We start from the raw sequence: 22,084 nt of genomic DNA, 5'->3' as shown, positions 1-22,084 counted from the left end.
TAATGAGCCTTCTGGCTTCCTTCCTTGGCCTTGCTCTAATTAAATTAAAACAAAAACACACTATGCAGCTGCCCAGTGCTCTCACTCAACCAGTCCCCCATAAGTCGGCTTGTGATGACTTTTGATGCTGCTGCTGCAACTGCAAACACATTGCCGTCTTGCTGATTTGCCATACGGAAGGATAAACACAGGAAGAGTAACAGTATATAGCCCCTCGAGCCCAGCCAAATTTTGAAAGGCTAGCAGTCTGCTCACAAAGCTGACATCATTGTGCATGCCCTGTATGCGATGACGTCAGCAAAATTTCGCAAAAAAAATTGAAAAATAAAACCTGTGAAATTCGGGAATTAAGCGGGCCACTTGGAAATTCGTGGCACCCCATTATTTTCACCTCAAAATTGGTAAATACCGAGGAATTGGGTATGGCTGAGAGATATGTTGCTTAGCTAACCAAAAACCAAACAAACTGTCAGACCCTATGTAGTGGGGAGCTTCGCCCTCACATGCCCCTAACTAAATATATCAACTCCAAGATCGCACTACAATGGAGAAAAGGGCAAATTCCTGAACGACCAAGTGTTTTTTTCCCCCTGGGAAAAATTTCGCTGAAATGGCCATTCAGAATTTTGGGAGTTCACTATTTATGTGTCAACAAACAGGCATTCGATTAAAATGTCTTTTGACAAGGTAATATAGACTCTTATGCCCTACCTTGTCTGTAGGGCTTGCCCACTATGTTTGCTTTGTGCTTCCTTCATGTGCTGTTTTCCTACCTATTTTTGTCTTTTTGTTGTTTTTTTATAGTCACCCTACCTATTCCAGTATACATGAAAAATGATGACTAACTCTGCCAATGATATCATACCCTTCCCTGAAATATTAGGTACGACTTAGACTTCCTCAAGTATTTACCTCTGTTTTTTGCCTCACTCCCTCTTCTACCTCATCCCTTTGGTATTGCTATGCTTTACACTGTGTGTGTTCCTTCTGTATGGCCACTGGATATTTTGTTCAGCTGCATGTATTTTCCTGTGTTGACTTTGGCTTTCATGGCTTTATGTTGATAATAGTCCTTTTGGTGTTCTGTTTTTCACAACACTGCATGGAAATCATTGTTGTATGACATCTATTCTTATGCATGTAGTTAGTTATCAACATTTTCCTATATTCATTTCTGTGTTATATGTTGTTGTGTATTGGTTCCATATGTTTCTGGCACTGCAGTTTCCATTCATATTCAGATCAGCTTACAGAAGTTCTAATTTCTCAGTGTTAGGATTTTATTAGTTGTTCCTATGTTTTTGAAATTGAGTAGTATTTTCTTGGTATGACATACAGCTTACACAAAGCAAAACTGATCTTTTGGGATCCAGTCAAGTTGTCCTGGTTGAAGACACACTAGACAAATGGCATACTCTTTGTCGTCCTAAGTACAGATAAGGTTACTCAGGAATCTGAGAGAGGTAGAGAAAGATCAGAAAAAACATAAAATTAGCAGAATTAACTCTTTTTTTTCCTCCAAAAGTGATGGTATCAGGAAGAACCGCTGCATTACCTACAGGTCGGCTTTCAATAGTGCTTAGAACAGACATGCAGCCTGACAGACGTGTCACGTGGCATTTATATCTTCTAGTTAGAAATCATCAGTCCATGAAAGTGTGCAACATACCTTGATCCGGGAATGTTATAGTGAATGTAGACAGCAGTGACTGCTATGGTCAGTACTGGTTATAGAATAACACATTTAGGTATACTTATAACAGAGATATTATTACTGTGAAACATTACTGGCAATAACTGAAAAGAGACAAGACAATCGCCATGGCAGTAAATGGGGAAATCAAGCATTTAGAAATGAGATAGAAGGGAAAACAGTGGAATATGTTAAAAGATTAAGGTATTTGAGAAGTGAGGCTGATGAAAAGGGAACTGTTTATGTAGACATCAAAGCTAGAATTAGAGGTGCATCAGCCAACTGGCACAAAGTTTCAGGGGTAGTGTGTGACAGAAGAATGGGAGAAAAGTTCAGAAATAAGGCGCAGAAAACAGTGGCACAACCAGTACTATGGTACAGAAACCTGGGCAGTGCAGGCAAAGCAGCCGAGGAAGCTAGAGGTGAGGGGAGATGAAGTGTCTGAGATGAGCAGTACAATGCATACTGTGGGACAAATGAATAAACGAGGATATTAGAGCAGGAGCCAAAGTAGCCCCAGTTACTGAGAAGGTCGAGGAAATCAGATTATGGTTGTTCAGCCACACATGCAGGAATGCAGAACATAATTTGGTAAATCAGATTTGGGCGAGACAAGAAAAGGGCAAGATAAGAAGAGAATATTCAACCAGGAAATGGATAGCTTGCCTGAGGGAAGACGAAAGACAGACAGGCATGATTTTCGAAGAAGATAAGAGAATGGATCTGAATAGAGAAAAGAGGCAGCAACTGATAAAACATCCCAATCTCATATGAAAATGGGAAAACAGGGGGAGTGGTGATGATAATGACTATCATTATTTCGGATTCTATAACTTGCATAATCATAATGACATGTTAATGTCACTGCATGATATTTCACAAAGTTGTTAAGGTTACATACATTTGAAAACAGTAGTACTATTTAAGAGTTGTTATAATAAGATCACTTTCATAAAGAAACAAATAAAATAATACCTTAAAGTACCAGGTACAGGTACATTTAGGTGGAGAGAAACTTGGTGAATATGGACTTCTGATGGTTCCTTCAAATCCAGTTCTATTTTTTGTGAGTATTGTTCCACCACATTCTAAAAACAGTCAAATAATAAATAATAAGGAAGTTTCTAGAATCACAAATAACAAAATATTGGGAATGCATATATACACCTGTATATATATATATATATATATATATATATATATATATATATATATATATATGTGTGTGTGTGTGTGTGTGTGTATGTGGGTGTGTGTACATACATTATATTTCCCCTTTTTGAGAGAAAATATGAAATTTTTTTTTAAATAACAATATTTACATGTTTAGTTCTGTAAAGTACACATTTTGTAGTTCTAAAGCTTTTATTAATAGTAAATGCAAAATTTAGCCATTCTTTCAATACCCTAATATTACTATTAAAATGAGGCACACCAAAAAGTCAAAAGACTATATTAATATAGGAAAGCATGTGCTGTCACACAAATGGGAATGTTACATATTCATTCATTCATCCTTCCATCCATTCATCCATCCATTCATTCATTCATTCTGTAATTACCTGCTTAATCATATTCAGGGTTGTGGGGAAGCTACAGCCTATCACTGCACAGACTTTTTGCAATGTAAAGGAAATAATCCTGAATAGGTTGCCAGCCTGTTTCTGGACAGGTTGATGTATTCACTTTCATGCAGTGCATATACTTATGAACAATGCAGAGGAACACTGACACTATCTTTACAATGTGGGGGGGGGGGGGCTATATCACCTCATCAAAATCGCACACAGACACAGGAAGAAAATGCAGATCTCATACAGAAGGCACCTGAGCCAAGAAGTGAACTAAAGAACTAAGCAGGCTAGAAGTGGCTCCACTTTGTGATTTTGATTGGCTCGTATACAGGCATATGGGCCAATCAAAACTGCCAGTTGCTTGGGAGTGCCGGTTGCTTCAGTTCTGGTTAACGGAGGCTCTACTGTAAAATTAAAAACTCCAACTGCTACAAATATTTGGTTACAGGTTTGTTGATTTTATGAAAGTTGTTTTGATTAGCCATATTCTTTCCACTAAATGCAATGAAAATTCTAATCAATATTTCACAATATTTCAACACACTGTTTGCAGAAGGAAGTTCATCTGAGCGCAGTTTTGGAGAAAGACTTTCAGTAAGAAAACTCTTTCAAGGAATTTATGTATTTGTTTGTGCATGTTTATTGAGGGAACACTCTCAACCACAACCATCAAAGAAAAAAAAAATCATCAGCTAAATGTATAAGCACTAAGACTTTTAAAAGTTTTAATGCCAAGACTTTTAGCCACAGACATATAAAAACGCAGAACACAACTATGAAAAAATAGCACTTGCATGTTGTGTTCTGTAGAACTGACTTTACAAATGACACATCAGCACTTCGGTAATATGTTTTACCCTGGCTTGCTATTGGATTTATTACCAAGAACTTGTTGCTATACATTGGCATCAGAACAAGAATAACAATAGTAATAATAACAATAACACTAAGCTGAAAATGATTCAGCAATTCTTGTAGGATGCATAGGAACTTATCAAAAAGAATTGTGTTAACCACTTGTTCTTTTGTATTACTTACGTTAGCCAAAAGCAATACATTTAATAAGTTCAAATCTTGTATAAAAAACAGTCTCCACCCAGAACACCACCAATCTCTATGTATCCTACCTCCAAGACTGCACAGATTCAGAGAAAAGAGACACTTATTTATAAAACAAGAAACTTTCTCCATCTTCTCTGAATTGCATAACCTTCCAGCAAATGCAGCACCCGCAACAAAGTACATTGCAAATACTACATCAATAGCTTATAACAATGCATTTAGATAAGTTATGTTTTGAAATGATAAACAGTAGTGCTTCCTATATTGTAAATACTTACACAAACACACATGTATATATATATATATATATATATATATATATATACATATATATATATATATATATATATATATATATATATATATATATATGTATATATACTAACAGTAGACTCCATGTAAACACTGTGATAAGATATGCATCTGATTTATTACATATATGTTTTTTATCTGCTGTCTTGAATTATCATAATAAATTTATTTATACCCTTAGCACATTGTTACAAATTTATCTTTATCCCTGGCAGATCATCAAATTTACTAAAGGTTTTCTATATCCACCATATTTATGTAACTTTCTAAAAGTTAAAGTAAAAATTTGCATACAGCATATGCAAAACTCAGATGTATACATCTACAAAATCTACTAGCCCACATAACCCAGTCCTCTGCCACCCCAATAAAACACTTTGTTGAACAGAAAAAAAAAAAAATAAAATAATAAAGTAAAACACTTTCTGCATTTCCAATTTACTTCAAAATAAAAAATATAGCTTCACATACCTTCATGCAATGTACATACAAAAATACACAGTACAACCCCCCCAAAAATCTACTTACCTAATTCAAATGCCTACAAATAAAATTAATCCTATTTAAATAAAAAAAATTGTGACAAATGTAAAGTAAAAACAGTGTGTCAAAAAGATGGCTCAACCAAGACTGTCAGAAAACATAAAAAGCCATCCTGAGCAAGTAACTGACCCCACACAACTGTGCTACACCCTATACAAATGCCAATAGTATCCAAAAATCCAAAGTCCGAAAGCAAGTAAAGCTGTTTATTAACATAAAATATACAAAAAGTTAAGTGCTTTTATCTCAATGTTAGAGACTTCATCAGAACAAATGCCACTAGTAACTGAAACCTTTATATAACAAACTGTTACTAATTAGAATAATTAAGTATCGAGGCACTGAAAGGTGCAAAGCATAACAAACGTAACAATTTACATAAAGTAAAACAAGCATGAAAAATGTTCGTCCTGTGAATAAATATGAAGCATAAAATCAAATCTGACATAATAAAAGAGCAAAACAGCACTATTGTCCCCCGTTCTAAAAAAAAAAAAACGTGCTCTTACTTTATAAATATTATTCATAACAGAACATATGTTCTCTTATAAATATGTTTTTAAAGTCAGATTTGATAACAACATAACAAGAATAAGACATTCTTGCATTGGAAGTGGGATACTGGGGATAAAGAGTAGTTACTTGGTGATACATAAGATAGATTTTGTTGGAGAATGTGGCTTTTGGAAGATCTGCCTCTATGAAATTACCTTCCCCATTTTGATGAGTTTCTAATACTAGACAATTGACCTAAAAGATCATTATGGTGTCTGCATCCAGTTTCATAGGGATCATCATTTTTAAAAGTATTTTATGGAAGTGGACTAGTTTGCCTGAGAGAGTAGGTGAGATCATCCCTTAGGAGTTTGAGTGAATTTAAAAATAATTTTGGGGGGCTGTAGTGTAGTGATAATTTTATTGTAATACATGTTAAATTTGTAATATTGATGATAATTCTGGTGGCTGCTTTTATTTCTTTGTAAATATTGTGATTATTAATGTCCATGGGATTTTGTTTCCATTTCTTCCTGATATTGCTTCCCTGTCTTAGTAGTGCTTTTAAGTTATTATATTCCAGCCAAGGACATTTTGGGATCTAACTGTAATTTGTCTGGGGGATAGACTGTCATGAACTGAGATACTAATACTGAAGAATGCACATAATGCTGTTATTAATTGCTGTCATCACAGTCATCACAGACTAGTATCCAGTTCTCTGCATCAAGGCTCTCTGATATTATTTTTTTTTCTGTTCTAGATAAACTGACATTATTCTTACTGACTTTTAGAACTAGAGGGGATGTGCTGGTTTTAAATGAGCAGTATGTTATAACTGGATAGTTGTCACTTAGGTAGTGGCAGACTTTGCTATAGGTACATCTGTGTTGGATGTTAATAATGAAGATGTCTGTTATTAGATATGGATGAATTCCTTGTTGGATGTTTTGCCTTCCAAGATAAGTTGTGATACAAAATTGTTCTACTGAGAGATAATTTGTTTGGCACATAGCAGTTGAAGTTTTAGTTATTCACATAAAAATTAATTTGCTCCTGGGGCAGTTTCAATATACTTTGCAGGCATTATTTCATTAGATGGACAGAAGAGGGCAGTGAAATATACATATGACACTAGGGAAAGATTTGGTGTGATAACCTAAATATATTCACTCGAGATGCGAGTTGGGTCTATATTCACCAATGGAATCAACTGAACTATGTGGGTGGGGGTTGTCCTGTTGCACCTGTTTGAAGGGTAGCATAAATCCTCATCCTGCATGTATGTCTGTTTTATGGTCAAAGTGCACAACAGAGTTGTTTGCTAGAAACTGTAAGACACATTACATTAATTATCATTTAAACATGGTTTGGTCACATTTATGTTATTAATAATTGCTACATTAAGTATGATGAGGAAAAGAATACAACATGCTATTGTAAATATCATCTCCTAACTGATGTATTCTCACTTTCATTTTTTACACTCTGTAATGACTGGACAAATGTGTAGAGTTTTAGTAAAGTGAGAAGTTTTTTTGTTTTTCTTTTAATAGGTGCCTTGAAAAGAGGGTTTCCATACTGCTGACTGTGACCTTTTTTTTCCAGCATTCTGGGAGGTTTACTAAAGTGTATAACACAGACACGCATCATTTATATTTACTATTCAGATGAATTTGTTCTGCATCATTTACCAGTAACAATCTAACTGGAGAACCAGTGGACAAGAATAGTAAATGCAGTGGCAACAGAGAAGCTGAGACATTGTATTTGACAATATTTAAATGATGAGAAATAAATAAGGTACATTACTTCACTCTGAGTTATCAAAGTCCTTTGCAGCCAATGGGTAGGAGACACTGACTGCCAGTAATGTACAATGCTTATACCATGGGAACTTTTTTCACTGAGGCCATGTTGTTAAAGGATATTAGTTCACCTGTTTGTATAATTTATGGTCAACAATATAGCTGTAGGCAGACAGACATGTGAGTATGTCTACACATGACCTTCTTGGACCCTTGAAAGTTTTCTTTATTCAGATTTGACAGGAAAAGAATAGGTAAATAGTTTTGGCATGTAGACCTGGATACACAAATATTACAAATGTACTGTTCTGTACCTTATACAGCACACATAGCACTATGTATAGTGGTAGTTCAACGTTGACTGCCTGATTACATATCACAGTGTTCTGGCAGGCATTTCAGCAGCAGTACCCAAAAGATACTCCACAGTAATGGGCAGGAACAACCTATAAAACAATCGCCATCATTGCCCATGCATGTAGAGCAGTGCTAGTTTGCAGAGCTGATTAATGAAGGGCTCAGGTAAACTGTAACATTACTTTAGTTTGCTGGACGTATGCCATGCTACAGACCTTTTTTCCTTGTAAGTTCATTTAGTTGTCTGTATTTGTGTTACCACACCCTGGAGGTATCATAACCTGCCTTTCAAACTGAATTTATTTATTTGTGAATCATGGCTTATAGTGGCTACCTTCATTTGCATACCTGTACCATTCCTGACCTGTTATAGCTATTCCAAGGTGGCTGTCCACATGGTCTACATTTGAGGAAATGAACTGCATATGGCTGATGCATTTGATTCATTCTTTGCATGTTGATCACATCTATGAGTACATCCAATGGTCATTATTTAGGATGAGTTTTCTTTAAATATAAACTTGATACTTAGTCTAACAGAACTGAATATGCTTTATATATCAAAATACACAAAAATCCAGTTCCTTAAAAGGACAGAAAACTGATTTATTAGCCAACAATGTAACATGTCATGTTCATTTACCCATTTTTCAATATGCAGATAATCAATGAGACAACTGTAGAACAGTGTGTGTTGTAACTTTAAGAAGCATTTCCAGGTGATGCACGTGCAGTATAGATACTGAGCACGTGCAGGCAGCAGTGTCATTTTGGTAGAACAGCTAGATTGTGAACATGTATGAATGTGACAGTCAGTCTGTTTATGTTTATTTAAGTTTAAGTTACAAAGCCTCAATCCTGATGTGTTTGTGTACAATAAAGCTGCTTGAATAAAACCCATAACTGTTAGTCTGTTTTATCCTGGCCAGACGAGTGACATGGTATCAGAACCAGGATGTCTAGAAAAGAAAAAGGGCCAGAAACAAACTACAGGTAACAAAAACTTGCACAAATAATTTATTTTATAAAAGAAATGCAACGAGACATTTGCAAGACGCAAGATGTATTATTAATTGAGCGAGTAGCACAAAAAAGTATTATTACACATATGAAGGGAACAAAATGCATTAATAATTAAAGAAAATGTTTGGAACTATGGTATCTGATAAAAGAATTATCAGGGAAACTCAAGAGGGGTTCAGAATTGCATCAGGTTTTAAAACTAACATATTTAAGGGAAAACGAGCATGTTTAAAGTAAAAAATAAATATGTTCAGAGCAAAACAAGCACAAGAAAGTGTATTGGGCATGAAATAAGCATTAATGAACATAGAAAAGCAAGGTGACTGCATGTTTTTGAGTAAAATGACTGTATTTGGGCATGGGCTGTTATTTTGCTTTAACCAGAGCTATTCAAGGCATAACTAGAATTGGTCAAAGTATCTCAAGAGTGTGCAAAGTGTTTGCAGTGTGTGCCTTACCATGGTGCATTTGTTTCAAAGAGTTTATGTGTGTAAAGTGTAACTATTTCACAAAAGTGCAGTCAAAATACAGTCATTTTGAAAAAGTTTCTTGTGCTGTGTATGTTTATGCGTGGAGTGCCACCATTTTGAAACATTTCTTACACTGTACAGTTATTGCAAAGTACAGCCATTTTGAAAAGTTTACTGTGTGCTGTATACAGTTCATTCACGGGTAATCAGTTTAAAGTGTTTCTTACTCTGAGCTTCTTCTACCATATACAGTTTATTCACAAATTTCAATTATTTCAGAGTGTTTCTTACACTAAGTAGTGTTTTCATAAAGTACAGTGATTTCAAGAGTGTTCTTGTGCTTGTGCTACAGAGACTTATTTTGCAAACTACAAGTGTTTAAGAGGCTTACTGTGGTATTGTGTATAGTTACAAGTCTTCAGATAATTTTTTGGAATATATATATATGTGTGTGTGTGTGTGTGTGTGTGTGTGTGTGTGTGTGTGTGTGTGTGTGTGTGTGTGCATGTTTGTGCATAAACTCAAGAGCCTTCAGTGGTGTGTGTTGATATGGCAGAGGCATTTCACAGACCCAGTCCACTTGTATTTGACCAGAGAGCAGAGACTTGGTGAGTATTCGACCAGGAGTATGACATTTTATACAAGCAGCTTTTTCAGATAAAGACAAGGGTGTTCATTTTGCTTAACTTGGCAGGAGCTGAAGCTATTGAAAGGGACCGTTCATTTGTGTATGCATCAGCAGTATATACTGGAGAGGGGGAAACCACCAAATTGTTGTACCAGCTGAATCAAGAGGGGATCCTGAGTGTCTAAAGCCTAAATTCAGAGAAATGTGCAACCACCAGAAGAATGTTACATTAGAGAGGCATTTATTTTATACGAGACCAAAAGCCAGGGGAAACTTTTGCACCTTATATCACTGACCTGAGAAATAAAGCTAAAATATGCAGATTTAGTGACTTGAAAGATGAGTTACTAAAGGACAGTGTGTGGTTTTACTAGTGCTGCAGTGAGAAAGATTTTGCTTTGTTACAATGATTTAATGTTGAGCAAGGTATAGAGATTTGTCAAATCCATGAGCTCAGAGAAAGGCACCCAAATATGCTTACAAGTGATAAAAGCATAATTTTAATGAGCCCTAGAGCAAACATAAATAGTAGATGTGGTTAGCAGAAACAGGTCTAAGCACATGGCAACTCCAGCAAGTTCTTCTGGAAAGACACATGACTTTCTAGCAAGTTTCAAGACTAGCTCAGTAAAACGAACATGCTCAGTGCAGTGCAAGGGTGAATCAGCAAAACCCAAGTCAAGCTTTATTAACTGTCACAACTGTGGTGCCAGTCATGAGTCTAAAAGAAAAAAGTGCTTAGCATTTGGTCAGCAATGTCACAAGTTTAAAAAATGGAATCATTTTCAAAAGTTTTGCAAATCAAGCACGCCTTACTCTATTGTAAAGAAAGGTCACTCAAAATAGCAAGTTGGTCATATAGAGAGCTGCAATCCTACTTTCTATGTAGATGGTGAATCAGTGGTTGGTAAAAAGGTTGATGCGGTAGATTTGTTGGCAAAGAATGAAGTATTCTGCATGGTCATGATTAATGGTAAGCCCACAGAGCTCAAAGTAGATACTGGTTCAAAGTGTAATGTTATGTCAGCAGAAACATTTGCTAAGATGAGAGCTGGTGAGCAACTTAATCTTACCAATAGTGCAAAATTTGTTACTTATGGAGGTGAAGAAATTCAAACTGAAGGTTCAGTAATACTTTCATGCTTTTTAGCTGGGAACAAATACTGCTTGTAATTCTATGTAGTTCGAAGACCTGTGCAGTCATTGTTAGGTCTCAGAGACAGTTTGAGAATGAAACTGCTTTCATTTACCACATAAGTCCATCATGTAAGCACATGTCCTAGTCTAATTTCACCGATACCATTTTCTGAGAGTATGCTGATGTTTTTGACAACAAGTTGGGTAAACTTCCAGTTGTGTACTCCATGAAAATAGACCCAGAAGTCAGTCCAGTGGTCAGACCAGCAAGGAGAGTTCCAGTAGCTATGCCGAATAAAGTCAAGGTCCAACTAAATAAAATGGTGCAGCAGGGTGTGATTTGTCCAGTCACAGAACCAACCAAGGGTGTGTCTTCGATGGTAGCTGCTCATAAAAAGAGCTTGGATGAAATCAGAATATGCACTGATCTGAGAGACTTGAATAAAACATTAAAGAGACCCCATCATCCTATACATACAGTAGAAGAGGTCACTGCCCTGATGCTAAATGCCACAGTTTTTTCTGTTTTGGATGCAAAGAGTTCATTTTGGCAAGTGGTGCTTCATTACAAATCTTCATTACTGACTACATTCAGTACCCTATTTGGCAGATACAGATTTTTTAGGATGCTTTTTGGTATAGATTCTGCAAGTGAAGGCTTTCAGAATGCAATGGAGCAACTTTTTTTCAGGTTATCCCTGTGCCATAATTGTTGATGATTTATTGGTTGGAGGCAACTGTGAAGCAGAGCATGACCAAAACCTCAGAAAGTTCAGGACAGAGCATGTGAAGTGAACCTGAAGTGTAATCCTCTAAAGTGCAAATTCAGGCTTCCAGAAGTAACATATGTAGGTCATCTATTTACCAGTACTGGCTTACGACCTGATTCATCCAGGCGCACAGTCATTCTTGAGATGCACGCTCCAGATAATGTCCAAGCCCCACAATGTTTCCTTGGTATGGTTAACTGCTTAAGCAAGTTTAGCCCTGATTTTAGTCAGATTTCAGTGTCTTTAAGAGAGCTAACATGCAAAAATGTTGCCTGGTCATGGTTGGAACAACACCAGAGACCATTTGACAATCTTAAGCAAAGAATTTCCAGTCTATCAACATTGCATTACTATGATGTCAATAAAACAGTTATTCTTTCTTGTGATGCTTCAAAGTTTGGTTTAGGTGCTGTCGTTCTCCAAGAAGGCAGTCCTGTTGCCTATGCATCTCGTACTCTTACCAAATATAAAATGTAGTATGCTCAGATTGAGAAGGAACTTTTGGCAATTGTCTTTGCATGTTCTAAGTTCCATGATTATATTTATGGTAAAGCTATCCAGATTGAAACATACCATCAGCTTCTAGTTACTATTCTAAAGAAACCTATGCATACAGCTCCAGCAAGACTCCAAAGAATGATGCTCAAATTACAAAAGTGCAACTTCAAAATGGTCTACACTAAAGGCAAACTTCTTTTTCTGGCTGATACTTTATCCAGATCACCCAGAAATACTATGGAACAACATGATGCAGAGAATTTTGACTTTGATGTCATGGAGGTGCATAATTTTCCTTCTATGAGATTAGATGAGCTGAGAGATCATACAAAGACTGATCCAGTTTTGCAAAAGCTCGGCCACTTCATTGATGTCAGATGGCTGTCAAAGCAATCTTATGTACCACCTGAAGTGGAAACTTACTTTCCTTATCGAAATAAGATGTCGATGGAAGCAGGTATAATTTTCAAAGGTCCTAGAATAGTTGTTCCTACTTCCTTACAACATGCGTATATCCAGATTCTACATTATGGCCACTCACGTTCTGATTCTACCAAAAGAAGGGAGAGAGGACTAGTATTTTGGCCTTCTCTGTTAAAGGACATTGATAAAGTGCTTTCCTCTTGTTCGGTGTGTAATAGTACCAAACTGCATTTGCAATGAGAGTCACTTCAGCTAAACCAAATTCCTGTACATCCACAGTCAAATGATCTAGCTGAGCGTGCAGTACAGAGTTCAAAGAAATTACTTGAGAGGTCAAAACGTGACAACACTGATATCTTTTTGAATCTACTCAATCTCAGAAACATACCCCATGGCAACCTACTTGGCTCACCTGCTCAGAGATTTCTATCTAAGCAAACTAGAACAACCCTGCCTATTAGTTCCAGTTTACTGGTGTCTATTTCTAAAACCAACAGAGCAGTTAAAGCCCAGTTGTTTAAAAAGAGATCTTTGCAGAAGTCCAATTATGACAAGAAGAGCAGATTTCTTCTTCCGCTGGAGAAAGGAGAGACTATGGAGATGCAAACGGCAAATGGCTTTGACTGGATTGGTCAAGTGACAGATGTTTGTGCCGAGCCAAGATCCTACATAGTAGAGGCAGAGGGTGTGGAATACAGGATAAACCATAGACATCTTCTTCTGTAGCAGAACTGATATTGCAGCATCGTACCTGTGATACAGACTCTAGATCTCAGAGCAATCCAGACAATGTTCCGATGACATAACATTTCTTGACAACAACTCCCATTCCTGATAATGTCCCTGATGTCACCAAAGATGAACGTTCTGTAGAGACAGTCCCCCTAGCTAAACCTACTTCCAATTTTTTATTTCACACGATTTGGTTGTATCTCTAAACCAAGTGTGACATACTGAGCAACCTGGACATGATTGTTTTATGCATATCTAGTTTTGTATAATTGCATGACAAAAGATTATTTGTAAAGTTGCATGTCATTCAATAGCATTGTTATATGAATAATTTCTCAAAGAGGGAGGATGTAGAACAGTGTGTGTGTTGTTACTTTAAGAAGCATTTCCAAATGACATATATGCAGTATAAATACCGAGCACGTGCAGATAGCAGTGCCATTTTGAGAGAACAGCCAGAGTGTGAGCATGTATGAATGTGGTAGTCATTCTGTTTATAAGTTTATTTAAGTTTAAGTTACAAAGTCTCAATCCTGATGTGTTTGCATAAAATAAAGCTGCTTGAACAGAACCCACAACTGTGTGTCTGTTTTATCCTGGCCAGACGAGCAACACACACCAACCAACACATTTTCATAATTATTTTTTTTTGTGCATGCCCTTTGACACCTATAGAGTCTATGCCTTTGTGATGTCTTTTTTTTAATTCATGATAACACTTAGAATATATGTAGATAAAAGAGAAACAGAATTTCATTAGCCTGAAGAAGGATAAGAAGTTATGTGATGCATTTTCAAGAAAGGGTAGAAATGGGTAATGTGCATTTAATCGAAATGCTTATAAAAAACACTGAACCCAACAGGGTAATCACTAAAACAAACAAACAAAAAACACAGAATTTATGGACTGCACCAAGCTGCTTTAATGAAGAGCTAAAAGGCTCCAAAATACTAAGCGCTTTCACCATCAAAACTAATGGCTTCTTCAGAATAAAAGGAGCTCACAGTCACATTATTTAAATACAAAATTCCACCTGCACATTGACCAATCATATTTCTTGCTTAATTAACAATCCCAATGAAGATTGCGTTATAGTGTTCAATGAACCATAGAACATGCATACAAAACTTGCTTAAAAGCATATATAAAACATATATATTTGTATATTTATATACATATTCCCCATAAACATTCACTTTGAACATACACATTGTGCACATATTTTACTGCTGTTGTTAAAACCTTATTTAAATTATTACAAGCCTTATCCCCCAATAAATCATAACAAAATGACTTCAAACAACCATTGCCCTTTGTTTCAAAATGGGCTTGTTGGAAATATGGTCGTTGAGTCCAGGATAGGTTGTTGCATTTAATATCACCTGCCATTTTAATTCTAAAAACTCAACTCTAACATTATCATCACCCCCTCTCTCACTTGTCATTACCCGATCAACTACAAAAAATATAAACTTTTTAAAATTGACACAATTCTTGGAATGTAAATATAACGCATTATGATTATCCTTGTTCTTTATAGCCCTCTGATGTTCTGCTATCCTTTCTCTTAACCTACGTATAGTTTTCCCTACGTAGAAACCTGCACATGTTATACATGTCGCAAGGTAGACAACCTTCTTAGAATTGCAACTACATTTACCTGGGCATGAAATAATTCTATTGTACCCCCTCACAGTCACATAGGGTCCATCATTAATAAATCTACAGTACCTGCAAGACCCACATTTATACATTTGTGAACTTGTAAATCTAATTTGCAATCTCTCTAATATATTCTTTATATTTAAGCCTCTTGAAAATATTACTTTTGGTGTTTGACCTAATTCTTTTTTGATATCCATGTTAAATGCCAAATCCCAAGATTTCCCAACAATATCTATAATATTGGATGTCTGGAAATTATATTTCAAGACAAAAGCTCTAGAATCGAACATTTCAGAGTGAGAAGGTTCTGTTCTTTCTATTACGTCATAATCCCACTATTTTCTACTAAGATCGGTTTAAATGATGTCCTCCTTCTTTTCATCTCCTCTTTTTTAACTGAAATCAACAGTTTCAGTGGGTAACCTCTATCGAGAAACATTCCTATCAATTTATACATCTCACTTTGATAAATCTCATCATTACTTACAAGACGTGACAGTCGGACCATCTGCCCTTTGATCACACTTCTACGTTGATGTAATGGATGGCAAGTTAAAAAATGCAAAAGTGAATTACTATATGTCTCCTTTCTATAAATATTACTTTCCAATCCTTCCCTTGTCTTAGTAAGCTTTATATCCAAAAATCTATTGTTTTGTTATCCCACTTGAACGTGAAAGAAAGAAACGGGGTGGTGGAATTAAGGTATTCAACAAAATTCCTAGCTTCATCTTCATTTCCCCTCCAAAGAATCAGTATGTCATCTAAAAACTGATTATACAATACAATATGTTCAAAAAAAGGGGTAGGGAACAGAAATGTTTCTTCCCAATGTAGAAGTACCAAAATTGCAAAAATGGGGGCACATTTGGCTCCCATTGCCACCCCTGATATTTGATGGTAAATTTATCCCTCAAATATCATGTAGTTATTTCTAAGCACAAGTTCCATGAAATTAACTACATTATTCAACTTTACAGTGGTCAAATGTTTACTTTTCAAAAGGCTTTCCCTAAAATATTCCAACCCCTCTTCTTGTGGTATTGTTGAAAATAAATTGACCACATCAATGGTGAGAAATGACCAATTCAAGTTACCTTTGTCAAACCTACTAAGTCGCTGTAAACAATGCCATGAATCCTTTAGTATATGCCCAAATTTGTTCAGCAATCCTTGTGTGTTCCTGTCGACATACGCTGACAGTGGTTCAGTTTTGGACCCCCTTGCTGCCACTATCGGTCTGAAAAGGGGTTCATTCATATTTTTATAGATTTTGGGAATGCCAAACACTACAGGTGTAATTGGGTGTTCAACTAACAAAAATCCATAATCTTTCTCTTGAATCCTCCCTTCCAACAAGGTGTCCATTAGAAATACATCTATTTTATGATATGCTATGTTCATCTCACATCTAGATGCTCTCTGGTATGTGCTGTCATCATCTAAAATAACTTGCATTTTAGCTACATAATCAAAGTGAGTCATGATGACAACCCCACCCCCTTTACCGGGTTTCATTATTCTGACTTCTTTATTTGTGGTCAATTCTTTCAATGCTAACCTCTACAACTCTGTGAGGTTATCTTGTTCCCTAGATTTATTCTTTTCCAAATATGTTTGTATATCGTTAACAGATAATTTCTCAAATAATGCACCATCTTTATCAATGGGTGGAATAAATGTACTTTTCCTAGTTAATAATGAAGGAATAAAATCTCTCTGTACATTTTGCCTTTTGAAATCTAAAGCTAAGTTCAACTGCCTGGTATATATTTTCAAACTAGTAAACAAGTCCACAATGTTATAACAAAACACAGGCACATATATAAACCCCTTTGCTAGTAGGTCATGGTACATTTCTTTTATTTCCAAGGTACTGAAATTATAAATAGTGAAGCCAGCTTTCGTACTCACTTCACATCTAAGTTCAGCTGCGTCATTGTTACAAGCAAATACACCCGTTGAAATGTTATCAACCCTATCAGCATCACGTATAAATTCAACAACATCATTATTACAATCCAAAATGCTGAAAAATGTGTCACTAGCATTATTAATGATGTTAATTGCTTCATCATTGTAACAAAAGTTCAGTCCTTGAATTATCTCTGCCTCCGGTTGTTGTTGTTGTACCACCGCCCTCTTGTATTGTAACTGTTGTTCCCTTGTTGCTGATTGTGATGGGAACTATTCGACTGGTTCCCTAAATCACCCCCCATTTTGTTTCTCAGGCGTTCTGATCTCCTTAGTCCCGGAGATGTTTCTAAAAAAACAGACTGTTCATCATTGCATTCCCCAGAGTCATGTTCACAATTATCATCATAGACATTGTCCAAGTTGTTGTACTTCTGCCTATTACTTGAACCATATTTGTTGCTGACCCTGTTGTTATTAGGCCCAAAATTGTATGCCATATTGTTCTTATAATCTGACAAGTCTGTAGATAACTTTTTCATTTTTGTTTTAACATTTTTGTCTACAAACTTTTCAATGTTACTGAGCACAACATTGTATTGTTTGGCATACTGAAAAAACAATAAATCACTAGTAATAATTTCATTCAAAGTTACTATTTCTTTTTCAAGCATTTCCAACTTACTCATATGTCTTTGATGATAATGTCCAAGACCTCTAGCCCAGTTTTATCATACAAGTCCACCAACTGTTTATAAGCCGTAGATCCTTTTTCGATACCATTCGGTACTTTATTGAACCTAAGCCCTTTTGGTACTTGCTTCAAAGAGATGGATTTAGAAAGAAATGCATTATCCAATTGTAAACCCAGAAATCTTCGGCAAATACTTTCAAAATGCTCAAGCTGCTTTTTTAGAGATGGCGTCGGACAAACCCTTCCCTCCTCCTTCGAGACTGAGAAGTCGACATCTGGAGCAGGCAGCCACTGTTGAATATCCATTCAGTTCTGCTGAATTCCAGCACTAACCTGGGTTCCTTCATTGTTGGTAGTGCATCCATCTTCTTCGATATCCAAGCCTGGGACGGAATGCAATGTGAACAGTTGGGCTTGTGAGTCCGTCACCGTCGTCTGAGAAGACTTCCCAGCATCCACCTGGGTCTACGTGAGTAGCGTCGTCAGCTTCTTAACTGAAGCAGTTAATTCTTGTATAACTGCTTCCATAGAAATGTAAAGAAAAAAACATTAAAGGAAAGAACAAATCCTCAAAAAAAAACTGCCGGTGAAGCCGAGAAATAACACTTATAAAAAACACCAAACCCAACAGGGTAACCGCTAAAATAAACAAACAAAAAGCACAGAATTCACGGACTGCACCAAGCTGCTTTAATGAAGAGCTAAAAGGCTCCAAAATACTAAGCGTTTTCACCATCAAAACTAATGGCTTCTTCAGAGTAAAAGGAGCTCACAATCACATTATTTAAATTCAAAATTCCACCTGCACATTGACCAATCATATTTCTTGCTTAATTAACAATCCCAATGAACATTGTGTTATAGTGTTCAATGAACCATAGAACATGCATACAAAACTTGCTTAAAAGCATATATAAAACATATATTTTTGTATATTTATATACAAATTCCCCATAAACATTCACTTTGAACATACACATTGTGCACATATTTTACTGCTGTTGTTAAAACCTTATTTAAATTATTACAAGCCTTATCCCCCAATAAATCATAACAAAATGGCTTCAAACAACCATTGCCCTTTGTTTTAAAATGGGCTTGATGGAAATATGGTCATTGAATTCAGAAGTCCGTGAATTCTGTGTTTTTTGTTTATTTAATAGAAATGCGTTTCTGATCCATAATACTGACAGAACAAAATGAGAAGGCTGACATGTTGCAATCAGACTATAAAATAATACCAAGTATGTATTTTTTATAACTGTGCAGCTTTGGAGGTGATTTTAATTAAGCAGGATGGATGAAGTGACATTCCTGATTAGACTACTGTTGAAGTAGAATACAGCTATATAGGACATATCCTGCCAAGGATGGGATGTCCAGCCAGTATACAAAAACTTTGACATCTTCCACAAGCACTATATGTACAAGGAAGTTCAAGGTTGTGCTGGTATAAAAGCAGATGTACAGCCACCAAAATTCAGAACTTGCATAGAATTTTTCAGTCAGAATCCGTCTTCACTACATTATAAGTTGTTTGACAGATAGCTTATTCAAACTTTATCCCCTTTGGGATATTCCTTCTTGTTTTGTATAAAAGCAGAGTGAAATATTCTTTCTTATGTCAGGCAGAAAAAGGAAATGCCATTATGGAGGATAAATTCCTTATAAGTAGCTTGCTTGTTTTCTCTGTGGCACTCCAGCTGCAATTTCCTTTGCTAAGGACACAATTTTTAAACAGTTCACCACTGATAATCCAGTGCCTTAAGAAAAAGTTCAAATAACCTTTGATAGATGTGGAAAAAAAGTTTGTCCTTCTTCTACCTGAGCCTTTAGGACAGCCAGTTGTCAAGCTCATATGACATAATATCTGCCATTTACCATTGTACATATCTACAAAATATAATAAGAAAATCTCCAAAATTAATCTATTCATAGAAACCTATAGGGATATATGCTCATATCAAATCAAGCTATTTCCCAGAAGAATATCAGAACATATTTATGTTAAGTTTGATGTTCATACTGTAGAAATCATAAAAATCATAGAAGGTTCAAGGCTATTGAGATTTGTGACTATTTTACCTTGCCATTCCCCACCCTAATCTGTACCTCCCCTGTCAAGAAGATTTAGGCCTGTCAAGCCCAGGGTGAATTTATAAATACCCATCCAACAATTCAGGTCCCATTTGAAGGAAGACAGTACATCACACTGCTATACTTGCAGGCATACCTTTCATCTGTCCCTGATTTTCAGGGACGTCCCTGATTTTCAGGGACATCCCTGATTTTAACTCAAATTTTAGCTCTGTCACTCTTAATTTCAACTGATATTGGTGACTTCTGGAGAAAAGGTGGTGAATTACACTTAATAAATAATGACAATAATTAGAGTTATAGACTTCTTTCACTACAGAAAATGGATATTAATTCACATTCTCTTATTCTGTCAATGTCTGTAGTTAACAGTACTAATATTTTACAAGTGTCCCTGATTGTCCCTGATTATTTCTGGATTTGTCCATGATTCTGTTGAGATTTGTCCCTGACTGGTTGAGAGCTATGCCTGCAGGTGGAGTCTATTCTAGAGGTGAGGGAGATGAGTAATGTCTGTCTTTCCAACTTGTTTTAATGGTCTGCTAAATCAAGTTTAGATCCCTTGCTCTGGTATTTATGGGACTGATTTATGAAAGTACAACAGATTCTGGACTACTGAGATCTGTTTGCTTGGAAGTCAAGGCAAAGGTCTTCTCTGAGGAGCCTGTATGATACTGAAAAAAGAAACAGTGCTTCCATTTTTTTTTTGGCAGCTTATGAATTTGTATAGAAAGTATTAAACAAGGCTAGAAAAGTTACCACTAGAAAATCCTATGTAGCCACCTGAAGAGGTTTATTCACTAGTGAGAGAAAATGAACTAGGATCCATTCAAGGCAAAAGCCCCTCTGGTTCTCCACTATCTGTATTATATATTGTAGATCTATATTCCAGCTCCAGCATATCCACTTAGAGCTTGTAACACCACTAACCACTTTCTTGCAAGTTCTCTCGCTGCCCTATAGCTGTGAACTCAGAAGGTTTTGCCCCTGCCTATCAAGCACTTTCCGAGAACTAACGACTGTAAAGTTCCTAACATGTGTCTATCTCACCTTCTCTATATCTTCCTTTCATTTTCATTATAGTCAACTCCTGCTCGAGCTGCCTTCCATTAAGGATTGTTTTTTTTGCGAGCAGCTCAGATTAGGTCTTATTCTTTCTTTTCTCTCCCACTTTTTCCCATACCTGCCTTTTCTTCTTTTCTCCCATGATACCTTGTGCTGTTTAAAACCCCTGTTTGGCATCTGGCGCTATCTTTTCCAGTCTGCCTCTAACTATTGTATCAGCCGCTGGTTGGTGATGTACATTCCCTGTATATGACCTGATTCTCTTGTATCCAGTGACTATCATACAAACCTGAAGGTGCAGTTATAAAACACAGACAAAATAACTTGCAGAATTCATCTTGGTATCTTTATCTGTGTTGTGTATGTAGCATAAGCTCTCTCTTTCCTTGTATGCTAACCACCTATTACCTGGTATCAGGAATAAGCAGTTGTACCAGATGTTTTTAATATCTAAATATATTCTGCTACAATAAGTTAAAGTACATTTAGCTATTCAAAAGTCTGAACACATTATAGACCATAGAGTTAGGTTTGTCTTATGCTAATGAATTACTGCTATTTGTCTTGGATTTCTACATTAATGCATACTTGCATGAACATGAATACATGTTCATGGTAGGCATAGAACAAGTTAAAATGCTGAAATCTATGCTTTTAATTCTGATAAAGGTCTACCCGCTGTATTGAACTGCATACATGAATATATGGACAATTTTATGTAACACATAGAAATTGTTAGAATTATTTCTTAACAAAGATGCTTGTCACATTGCTTCAGTGCCAAATGTATTTCTGGAAACCATGCTTTTTCAAAAGCCCGAATTAAAGGATGTAAGTGGGATTAAATGAACTCTTTTTCTTTAAAAAATCAATTTATTTTCAGTTGTGAAGGTTAAATCAGGTTGCTCTTTAAACATTAACTGAAGGGTCAACTTCCTAGTAAAATAGAAATTGAAATTAAGGAATTGTTTTGGATAATAAAATTAAATTCTACTTGTCCTACAGGAATCGATGAAAATCTATCTCTTCTGCCCATACTAAAGAAAAAGGCTTTATATTTATAAAATGGTAATAGGTTTAGCATAGGGGTTATAATAATTCATAACTTTAGTTAGAAGGTTTA

At 36.0% G+C, this 22,084-nt stretch overlaps 1 protein-coding gene across 1 annotated transcript in view; it reads right to left on the bottom strand.

Annotated features, from left to right (window-relative positions):
* The window catches only part of TMPRSS7 (transmembrane serine protease 7), a 616,461-nt gene that overhangs the window by 285,224 nt on the left and 309,153 nt on the right, over nt 1–22,084 (bottom strand). The window contains exon 9 of the mRNA XM_044072510.1: nt 2,669–2,781. Within this exon, the coding sequence (XP_043928445.1) occupies nt 2,669–2,781 (113 nt within the window). The remainder of the gene's footprint in view (nt 1–2,668; nt 2,782–22,084) is intronic.

This window comes from Protopterus annectens, chromosome 5.part0 (genome assembly GCF_019279795.1).
Source record: "Protopterus annectens isolate FY-2018-M chromosome 5.part0, PAN1.0, whole genome shotgun sequence".
NCBI lineage: Eukaryota > Metazoa > Chordata > Ceratodontiformes > Protopteridae > Protopterus > Protopterus annectens.
Note: the sequence above shows the minus strand (reverse complement) of the source record. Positions and strands in the feature narration are given on the sequence as shown.